The sequence below is a fragment of the Motacilla alba genome, chromosome 29 (genome assembly GCF_015832195.1).
Source record: "Motacilla alba alba isolate MOTALB_02 chromosome 29, Motacilla_alba_V1.0_pri, whole genome shotgun sequence".
NCBI lineage: Eukaryota > Metazoa > Chordata > Aves > Passeriformes > Motacillidae > Motacilla > Motacilla alba.
In genome coordinates, this window is record NC_052044.1 from 1,938,629 (window position 1) to 1,949,833 (window position 11,205).

An 11,205-nucleotide genomic window follows, 5' to 3' on the forward strand; every position below is an offset into this window, starting at 1 on the left:
AAAAATCGGGATTTTTCGGGAGGAAAAAACGGAATTTTTGCCGAAAACCGCGGGGTTTGGGGCTGGTTTGGGTTCCCGGGAAATCGAAGGGATTTTTTCCCATTTTTGGGGGGGTTTTGAGGGAGGAGAAAGCGGCCGGGAATGTCCCGAGTTCCGCCGGGATTCGGGGCTTTGCTCCCGGGAAATGGGGTTTTATTTTTTTCCCAGCGTTTCCACCAAAGCCGCGACCCCGCCACAGGAAAAAAAAAAATAAAATAAAAAAAAAAAGAAAAAAAAAGGGGGGGGAAAGGATTTTTGGGAAGGGGAAAGACGGAATTTGGGGAGTTGCAAAGAAACGCGGGGAAATCAGGAGAGGGGGACGAAAAAAGCTCCAAAAAGAGGAAAAAATTCCCCTTTTTTCTGCCCTGACGGGAGCCAAGCCCAGCCAGAAATGCGATTTCAGCCGGGCTTTGTCCCGAGCCATCCAAGCCCCATTTCCCCCAAATCCTTCACTTCGAACCCAGAATTTCCCATTTTCCACCCAGATTAAAGATTCCTTAGGGCACCGCCTGGATTTCCCCCCGAATTCCTTCATTCCGACCATTTTCCACCCAAACCACCGATTTTTTATGACACCACCTCGATTTTCCCCATTTCACCCCCAATTTCCTTCATTCCGACCCCAAAAATTCCCATTTTCCACCCAAACCACCGATTTTTTAGGGCACCACTTCGAATTTCTCCATTTTGCCCCCAAATTCCTTCATTCCAATAAAAAAAAATTCCCAATTTCCACCCAAATTAAAACCCTTTGGGTTCCACCTCGATTTCCCCCCAAATCCTTCATTTCCACCAAAATTTCCCTTTTTCCCCCAAATCCTTTCGGTCGCCGCTTTGATTTTTTTTCCTCCGTTTCCCCCCAAAATCCGGAATTTTCTCCTTTTCCCCCCTGAACTCCCGACCCCCGATCCCAGGCCGGGTTTTTGGGGCGAATCCGCGGATTCCGGGCGGCTCCAGCTCCCCTTCCTCCTCCTCCTCCTCCTCCTCCTCGGCCTTTCCTCATCCCCTATTTACAGCGATCCTGCTCCCGCGTGTGCGCCTCCAGCGCCCCTCGGCTCGGGGCTCCGAGTCCTGCGGCTCCGAGGGGACGTTTCCATTTCCTCTCTGAATATTTCCCTTTTCGCTCCGAATCTTTCCCTTTGCGCTCTGAATTTTCCATTTTATCTGCGAGTTTTCCATTTTCGCTCCGAATCTTTCCCTTTTCCCTCCGAATTTTCCCTTTTCCCTCCGAATATTTCCATTTTCGCTCAGAGTGTTCGCATTTTCGCTCCCAATCTTTCCATTTTCTCTCCAAATATTTCCATTTTCTCTCCAAATATTTCCCTTTTCTCTCCGAATCTTTCCATTTTCGCTCCGAGTGTTCCCATTTTCGCTCCGAATGTTTCCATTTTCGCTCCGAGTGTTCCCATTTTCGCTCCGAATCTTTCCATTTTCGCTCCGAGTGTTCCCGTTTTCGCTCCGAGTGTTCCCGTTTTCGCTCCGAGTGTCCCCGCTGTCCCTGCGTGCCCTGGCTCGGGTTGCCGGCCCGCTTGCGGTCCTTTAGAAGAAGGCCAGCGCCTGCTCGCGGAGGAGGAGCCGCTTCTTCTTCATGCGGCGGTTCTGGAACCAGATCTTCACCTGCTGGTCGCTGAGGTTCAGGCGGTCCGAGAGCTCGCGGCGGCGCTGCCGGGTGATGAACTCGTTCACCAGGAACTCGCCCTCCAGCTCGGCCAGCTGCAGCTTGGAGTACGGCTTGCGCTTCTTCCGCGCCCGCGTGTGCAGCGGGTACCAGGGCGCGCCTGCGGAACGCCCGCGCCGCGGAGCCCCCGTTACTCACCGGCTGCCCCCGCCGCGCCCGGGGAACGCGGCCCCGCCGCGCCCGGCACGGGCCTTCCATAAAAAAATCCCTGGAATGCTCGCTTCCCTTTTTCTCCATTAAAAATGTTCCCGAAATGCTCGTTTCCCCTTTCTTTTCCATTAAAAATATTCCCGAAATGCTCGTTTTCCTTTTTTTTTTCCCACTAAAAAGGTCCCCGAAATGATCATTTCCCTTTTTTTCCATTAAAAATGTTCCCGAAATGCTCATTTCCCTTTTTTTTCCCCCCCCACTAAAAAGCCCCCCGAAATGCTCGTTTCCCTTTTTTCCCACTAAAACAGTCCCTGAAATGCTCGTTTTCCCTTTCTTTTCACAAAAAAAAAAAAGTCCCTGAAATGCTCCTTTTCCCGTTTATTCACTAAAAAAGTCGCTGAAATGCTCTTTTTCCCTTTTTTCCACTAAAAAAAAAGTCATTGAAATGCTCACTTCCCCCTTTTTTATCACTAAAAAAGTCCCTGAAATGCTAATTTTCTTTTTTTTTATTAAAATAGTCGCTGAAATGCTCATTTCCCCGTTTTTCCAATGAAAGAGTCCCTGAAATGCTTCCTATCCCTTTTTCCTCCAAAAAAACCTCCCTGAAATGCTCATTTTCCCTTTTTTCTCCTAAAACAACCTCCCCGAAATGTCCTTTTTCCATAAAAACCCGCTCGAAATGCTCCGTTCTCCCTTTTTTTCTGCCAAAAAAAACCTCCCTGAAATGCTCCTTTTCCACAAAAACCTCCCCAAAATGCTCCGCTTCCCTTTTTGCCCTAAAAAAACCTGCTCGAAATGCTCCAATTTCCCTTTTTCCCCCTAAAAAAACCTCCCCGAAATGCCCCTTTCCCCTTTTCTCCTAAAGAAACCTCCCCGAAACGCCTTTTATTGCCATAAAACATCCCCCAAAATGTCCCTTTTCCCTTTTTGCCCCCAAAAACCTCCCCAAAATACAATTTCCCCCCATTATTCCCCAAAAATCGCTCCCAAAATTTCCCTTTATTCCCCTTTTCCCCAAAAACCCCTCCCCAAATTCCCTTTTTCCCGTTTTCCCCCAAAAATCTCTCCCCCAAAATCCACTTTCCCTTTTCCCCGCGACCCCGCCGTCCCCGAAGCTTTGGGGCCGCGGGAAATTCGGGATTCTCCCCCCAAAAAACCTGGAAAAAAAATCCCAAAATCCTGAGGGGAATCTGCCCCCAACCCCAGCTCCGGCAATTTTGATTTTGGGGATTTTTATTTTTAAGAGTTTCCCTTTCCCTCCCCCGTGACCCCCAAAGCGCCTCCCGGGGTTGGTTTTTTTTTGGGATTTTCCCGGTTTTTCCCCTTTTTCCGCCCCCGCGGCCGCTGCCGCCGCCTCCGGCCGATTTTTATGGGATATTTCCACGTTTATGGCCTTTCCCTTTAACAGCGGCGGCACCCCATAAAACATTCGGGATTTCGCTGCTACCCCTAGCGGCCTGGCCCCACAGCGCCGCCGCTCCCGCCCCGCGAACCCCGAATTTCCCCTCAACCCCCCCAAAAATACCCCCCAAAATACCCCCAAAAACCAGCAAAAAATCCCCCCAAAATCCCCAAATAATCCCACAAAAATCCCCCCAAAATCCCCGAAGAATCCCCCCAAAATCCCCAAAAAATACCAAAAAAATCCCCCCCAAATCCCCCCAAAGACTCCCCAAAAAACCGCAAAAAATCCCTCAAAAATCCCCCTAAAATCCTAAAAAAATCCCCCAAAATTCTCCCCCAAAAAACCCCAAAAATCCCCCCAAAATCCCCCACAATTCCCCGATCTCAAACGGCTCCAAACACCCCCAAAACCCCTCTGGAACACCCAAAAAACCCCAAAATCTCCTTTCCTGCCCCTCCCCATCGCTGCCAAGGTTCGGGGGTGACGCCAACCCCGCCCACCCCCAAATTTTCCCCCCAAAACCCCGGAAAAAAACCCCAAAATTCGGATTTTAGGACCTTACCACCCGTGCCGGGTCTCAGGAGTGACAGCGGCCCCAGCGCACCCCAAATCCACCCCAAAAATAACCCAAAAAACCCTCCAAAACCCAAAAACCCTCCAAAACACCCCAAAATCCTTCCAAAACACCTCAAATCCCTCCAAAGACCCCAAATCCCTCCAAAACCCCCAAAATCTCATTTTTCAGCTCCTGACCAGCCCTGTCGGGGTTCAGGGGTGCCACCAACCCCCCTGAACCCCAAATTCCCGGGGGAAACCCTTAAACCCCCCCCAAAAAAACCCCAAAAACCCCAAATCGCTTCTGTCCCTCCTGTTTAGGACCTGAGCCCGGCTCTGCACGTTTGGGGGCGACCCCGACCCCACAAAACCCCAAATTCCCGGGGAAATCCTTTCAAAACCCACAAAAAACCTAAAAAAAAAACCCTTTAAAAGAACATCCAAAACACCCCAAAATCCCCCAAAACAACCCCAAAACCCCAAAAATCCGCTTTCAGAACTTGACCTCCCCTGCCGAGGTTCGGGGCTGACCCCAACCCCACCGCGTGCCCTTTATTGCCAGGGACACGCCCTAAAGAGACTCTGCCAGAAACCCCCCAAAAAACCCAAAACCACCCCAAAAACCCCCAAACCCCCCAAAAATCCCAATTCAGGCTCTGCCGTGCTCAGGGCGCCGCCAGCCCCGCTCCGTCCCCCTCATCCCCGGGGGAAACCCTTCCCACACCCGCCAACAACCTCAAAAAAACCCTAAAACCCCCAAAACCCTCAAAAAAACCCCTAATACCACCCAAAACACCTCAAAAAAAAAACCTAAAACCCCCCAAAACCCCACAAAAAACCTAAACGCCCCAAAACACCTCAAAAAAAACCTTAAACCCCCCCAAAAAAATCAAAAACATACAACTAAAAATAAAAAAACACCTCAAAAAAGGTCCACAAAAACCTCAGAAGACCCCAACCCCCCCCAAAACCCCTCAAAAAACCCTAAACCCGCCCAAAACACCGCAATAAAACCCCAACCTAAACCCCCAGATCCCATTCCCAGGCTCTCAGCTCTGCTGCCGTGTTCAGGGGTGACCCCGACCCCACAGAACCCCAAATTCCCGGGGAAATCCCTCCCAAACCCCACAATACCAGTCATAAAACCCCCAAAAAACCCAAAAAACCCCCCCAAAAATCCCAAAAAAACCCAAACCCCAATGCCAGGCTCTCAGCGGCGCTGAGCTGACCCCAGACCGTGTCCCCCTTTATTCCCGGAGAGAGCTCCCCCAAAATCCCTCCAACACCCAGAAAACGCCTCTAAATCCCCTAAAAAACCCCAAAACCTTCCAAAAACCCCAAAACCCCCCAAAAATCCCCAATCCGCCCCCAAAGCCCGAATCCCCGCTCTCCCAGCGCCTTCCCAGCGCTCAGCGGTGACACCAACCGTGTCCCCTCCTTCACCCCCGGGGAAAACCCTCCCGGCAGCCACAAAAAAGGGTCAAAATCCCCAAAAAAAAACCCCAAAAACCCCAAACCCCATTCCTGTGCTCTCACCGCCCCCAAAACCCCCCCAGAAAACCCCAAATCCCCTTTCTCTCTCCACCATTCCCAGCCCTGCCAGATTCCCGGGGGAAACCCTTCCTAAACGCACCCCAGAGCCCCTCTAAACCCCCAAAAACCCCAAATCCTCCCCAAAACCACAAAACCCAAACCCCAAAACCCCAAAACCACCCCAAACCCCCAAACCCCCAAACCCCAAACCCCAAACCCCATTCTCTCACCACCTCTCCCCTCGTTCAGGGGTGACCCCCGCCCCGCCGCATCCCCTTCACTCCCGGGGAAAGCCCTTCCCGAACCCCTCTAAACCCCCTAAGAAAACCCAATAAACCTGAAAACCCCCAAAACCCCAAAAACCCCCCAAAAACCCATAAAAACCCCAACTCCCACTGCCTCACCCGCTCCGCCGGCGTGCGGGGGTGACACCGTGCCCGGCGCATCCCCTTCAGTCCCGGGGAAAACCCTTCCAAAAAAACCCTAAAATATCCCCAAAAACCCTAAAACCCAAAAGCACCCCAAAAACCTGAAAAAACCCCAAATCCCGTCCTGTCACCCGCTCTGCCGCAGTTCAGGGGTGACACCAGCCCCGCCACGTCCCCTTCATTCCCGGGGAAAGCCCCTGCTCACCGCCTCCAAGACCCACCAAAAAACCAACCAAAACCCCAAAAACCCCAAAAACCCAAAAACCACCCCCACAAAAACCCAAAAACCCCAAAACCACCCCAAACCGCATTCTCTCACCCGCTCCGCCGGCGCTCAGGGGTGACACCAGCCCCGCCGCATCCCCTTCACTCCCGCGGAAACCTTTCTGGCACCCACCAGAAAAACCCCAAAAAAACCCAAAAAACCCCCAAAACCCCACCCCACAAAACCCCATAAAAACCGCCAAAAAAAACCCCAAACCCCATAAAATCCCCCAAACCCCCATAAAAGCCCCAAACTCCTCTATCTCACCCGCTCCGGCGGCGCTCAGCGGGGACACCAGCCCCGCCACGTCCCCTTCGTTCCCGGGGAAACCTTTCTGGCACCCACCAGAAAAAAACGCCAAAAAACCCCAAAACCCACCAAAACCCCATAAACCCCCACAAAACCCCAAAACACCCCAAAACCCCCATAAAACCCCGTTGCCTCACCCGCTCCGGCGGCGCTCAGCGGGGACACCATGCCCACTGCATCCCCTTCATTCCCGGGGAAACCTTTCTAGCACCCACCAGAAAAACCCCAAAAAACCACAAAACCCCACAAAACCCCCACAAAACCCCACAAAACCCCCACAAAACCCCATAAAACCCCATAAAACCCCACAAAAAGCCCAAAGCCCGTTGCCTCACCCGCTCCGGCGGCGCTCAGCGGGGACACCAGCCCCGCCACGTCCCCTTCATTCCCGGGGAAACCTTTTTGGCACCCACCAGAAAAACCCCAAAAAAACCCATAAAAACCCCCCAAAACCCCAAAACGCCCCCAAGCCCCATGAAAGCCCGTTGCCTCACCCGCTCCGGCGGCGCTCAGCGGGGACACCATGGCGGGCGCGTCGCCCTTGCCCTCGGCCAGCAGCGAGGAGCCCGAGTCGGACTCCAGGGACGCGCAGCTCGGCGGCTCCGGCGCGCCGCCCTCGGGCCCCGCGAACTCGAACTTGCCGAAGCCGCCGCCCAGGTTGCCCAGCCCGCCCAGGCCGCCCAGGTTGCCCAGGTTGCCCAGGTTGCCCAGGTTGCCCAGGCTGCCCGCGTTGCCCGCGTTGCCCGCGCCGGCGGCGCTGCCCGCGGGCGGCGGCTCCAGCGGCAGCAGCGGCGCGGGGTCCCGGCCCTCGCGGCCCTTGTCGCCGTCGCGGTAGCAGCACTTGGCGTCCTCGGCGCGGGCGAGCTCGCAGGCGCGGCCGAAGCCCAGGCAGGGCTGCGGGTACGGCCCGCACGGCTCCGAGGGCGCCCAGGCGGGCAGCGAGGCGAAGTTGTCCCGCCGCGGGTACGGCAGCGACGGCAGCGGCGGCAGCTGCGCGCCCGACGCGCGGAAGTTGGGGAAGTAGAAGGCGTCGCCCGTGTGGATGTTGAGCAGCGGCCCCACGAAGCCGGGGTTCAGCAGGTTGTGCTCGCCCATCCCCGCGCTGCGGGGCCGCCGTCGGGCGGCGGGGACAGCGCGGGGAGCGGGGACACCGGCGGGACACCGGGGGAACGGGAGAGACCGGGGGGACACCGGGGGAACGGCGGAGATCGGGGAGACCGGGGGGACACCGGGGGAACGGCGGAGATCGGGGAGACCGGGGGGACACCGGGGGAACGGCGGAGATCGGGGGAATGGGGGGAACGGGGGGACACCGGGGGGACACCGGGGGAATGGGGGAGACCGGGGAGACCGGGGAGAGACCGGGGGAACGGCGGAGATCGGGGGGAACGGAGGCAATCGGGGGAAGCGGGGAGACCGGGGGACACCGGGGAGGAATGGGGGAGACCGGGAGGGAAGCGGGGGAACGGGGGAACGGGGGAGATCGGGGGACGCCGGGGGAAGGGGGGGAGACCGGGGGAAAAAGGGGGAAGGGGGGGAACGGGGAAACGGGGGGACACCGGGGGAACGGAGGAAAAACGGGGAGACCGGTGGAAGTGGGTGAACCGGGGGGACGGGGAAACGGGGGAAGAGGGGGAACGGGGGGAACCGGAGGAAAAATGAGGTTCAGCGGCCCTGGAGCGGGGAGGGACCGGGAGGGAGCGGGGGGAAAGCGGGGGAAATGGGGGGGAAGCAGGGGGAGTCGGGGGAACCGGGGGCAGAGCGGGATTCAGCGATCCCAGAGCGGGGAGGAACCGGGGGGGGGACCGGGGGGACCGGGGGGGACCGGGGGGACCGGGGCAGAGCGCGGTTCAGCAGCCCCGGAGCGGGGAGGAACCCGGGGGAACCGGGGAGAAAATGGGGCTCAGCGGTCCCGGGGAGGGGGGAACCGGGGGGAGCGGGGGGAGCCGGGGCAGAGCGGCCCCGAGCGGGGTTCCGGGGCAGCTTCGGCCGCTGCGGCGCGGCCCCGGCCATGGAGCGCCGTTAAAAGGCTCGGCCCGCGCCCATCGGCCCCGGCGCCGCCGTCACGTGGGGCCCGCACGGCGCTGGGGGTCCCTCGGTGTCCCCTCCCCCCCCGGTGTCCCCTCCCCCCCCCCGGTGTCCCCTCCCTCCCCCCGTCCCCTCCCCTCCGCAGCCCAGACAAAACAGCGCCGGGTTCCTCTCGTTTTCCTCCCTTTTTTCCTCCTTTTCCCTCCTTTTCCCTCCCCTCTTCCTCCCTTTTTCATCCTCTTTTCGTCCCCTTTCCTCTCCTTTTATTCCGTCTTTTCCCTCCTTTTCTCTCCCTTTTATCCTCCCCTGTTCCCTCCTTTTTCTTCACTTTTCTCTCCTTTTCCTTTTTTCCCCTTTATTCCTCCCTTTCCCTCCTTTCCTTCTCCACTTCCCTCCCTTTTCCTTCCTTTTTTTCCTTCTTTTCCCTCCCTTCTTCCTCCTCTTCCTCCCTTTCCCACATTTCCTCTCCTTTCCCTTCCCATTTTCCTCCTTTTCCCCTCATTTCCCTTTCCCCCCATTTCCCTTTCTCTCATTTATTTCCCTTTTCCCCTCATTTCCCTTTTTCCTCATTTCCTTTCCCCCTCATTTCCTTTATTTTCCCTTTTCCCCTCGTTTCCTTTTCCCCCTCATTTCCTTTTTCCCTCATTCCCTTTCCCCTCATTTTCCATTTTCCCCTCATTTTCCGTTTCCCCCATTCCCTCTCCCCTCGTTCCCCTCTCCCCCGAGCCGCTCCCTCCCCCCCAGCCCCAGCCCGAATTTCATCCCATTTCCCCCAGCCCGAATTTCATCCCATTTTCCCCAGCCCGATTTTAATTCCATTTTCCCCAGACCGATTTTAATTCCATTTTCCCCAGACCGATTTTAATTCCATTTTCCCCAGCCCGATTTTAATTCCATTTTTCCCCCAGCCCGATTTTAATTCCATTTTTCCCCAGCCCGATTTTAATTCCATTTTTTTGACGCTTTCCGGCCGCTCCGGCGCCGCCCAGCCCCAAAATCCCCATTTTTGACCCGAAATCTTCGGGATTTTCACCCCAAACCGCTGCGGGGAGGGGGAGGGGCGCATTAATTAATGACTGACTCAATTAATGAGCTCGATGAGGGCCGGGCGCGGCGCTGCTCCCCGCGGGTTTTTGTCACACGAACTCCACGGGCCGGGAGGAGAGGGACGGGCTGGGGCCGGGCGCTCCCGGCTTCCCTTCGGGATCGCGATCAGCTTTTTTAATCATTTCAGAGCATTTTTTGCCGTTTAAAATCATTTTTTGGTCATTTTTTATCAAGTTTTGATCGTTTCCCGTCACTTTCCGGGCATTTTCGATCAATTTTGGGCCATTTTTTGTCGTTGCTCTATCCAGTTTTCTATTTTTTTCTCACTTTTATCGTTGTCTTATCATTTTAAAATAATTTCTATCATCGTTGTGTGTCTCTTATCGTTTTTGGGCCGTTTCCTGTCATTTCCGCTCATTTCTCATCATTATTTTACCATTTCGTACCATTTTTTGTTCATTTTTTACATTGTTTTACCTTTATTTTTTTTTTTTGCCATCCTTGATAACTATTATCCCGCTTTTATTCTTTCTCGTCACTTTGGGCCGTTTAACACCATTTTTGGTCATTTTGCGTCATTATTTTATGTTTTTTTTGTATTCTTGGGACAATTTTCCCCCATTTTTCCCCATTATTTCCACTTTCTCCCTCATTTCCGCGCCTCAGCAGCCCCGGGGCGGGTCCGGCCTCTTCCCGGCCTCTCCAGGATTTTTTTGGGGACAATCCCTCGCTTTTATTTCTCGGTTTCCCTCCCTTTTCCCCCCTGTAGATCCCCAAACCCCTAAAATCGGATTTCCCCCCATTTCTCCCCAAAATCCCCGTCTCCCGCCCCCCGCGAGCGGCGCGGAGCGCATTTCATTCCATTTATTTCCATTTAATTCCATTTTCCCCCCCGTTTTTTTCCGTTTCTTTCTCCCTCCCTCCCTTCCCCTCCTCACGAGGAAAAACATGAGAAAAAAATACCAATGAAAAAAATCGCTAGCGGCTCCTCCGGCCCGAAATAAACCCAAAAAAACCCCAAAATTCAATCCCGGGACGGGCGAATCAACCCAGGGCGGGAGCTCGGAGCGGAGCGCGGGACGCGCGGCGAATTTCCCCTTTTTTGCCATTTTTGATCCTTTTCCCCCCCCTTTATTTGGCTTTTCCTGCGCCTCCCCCCGGCTGCAATTCCCAATTTTCCTCCCCAAAATCCTTCCCGGGGAGGCGAAGCCGCGGCCGTTCCCGTTTCCCCTCCCCCGCCCGATTCCAGCCTTTCCCCCCCCAAAATAAATTCTTTTTTTTTCCTCTCCTGGAGGCTCCAAAAACACCAAAACCCCCCCAAAAAAAACCCCCCAAAAACCCCAAAACCCCCAAATATTCAGGTGCGGCTCCCCGGGGCGCCCTTCCCTTGGCGCGGAGGTGGAAAAACCCGAAATTCCGCTTTTTTTCCAGCTTTTTTCCAGCCCGGAAAGCTCCGCCCGCCCCTGGCGCACCTTTCCCCGCGGAGAAACAAAAGCCGAGCCCCAAAAATTCCCTTGCCACCCCAAAATTCCCTTCTTTTGGGTTTTCTTTCCTTATTTTTTCAGATTTTTTCTTATTTTTGGGTTTGTTCCCTTATATTTTGCGATTTTTATTTGTATTTTTTCAGATTTTTTCCCTATTTTTGTTTGGGTTTTTTTTTTTCCCCTCCCTAAATATTGGGATTTTAATTATTATTTCCAGGCTTTTCCCCTCATATTTTAGATTTTTTATTCCCATTTTTTTGGGATTTTTTCCCCCCTTAAATATT

The 11,205-nt window shown here is 54.7% G+C and overlaps 1 protein-coding gene across 1 annotated transcript; it reads right to left on the minus strand.

The window, feature by feature from the left end:
• Positions 1–1,578: 1,578 nt before the first annotated feature.
• HOXC12 (homeobox C12) lies at positions 1,579–7,457 on the minus strand. Its single transcript, XM_038164334.1, has 3 exons — positions 7,092–7,457; positions 6,845–6,977; positions 1,579–1,817 (listed from the first exon to the last, which is right to left on the minus strand). Exons 1-3 carry the CDS (start codon positions 7,455–7,457, stop codon positions 1,579–1,581), a joined length of 738 nt encoding a protein of 245 aa, XP_038020262.1.
• Positions 7,458–11,205: the final 3,748 nt, after the last annotated feature.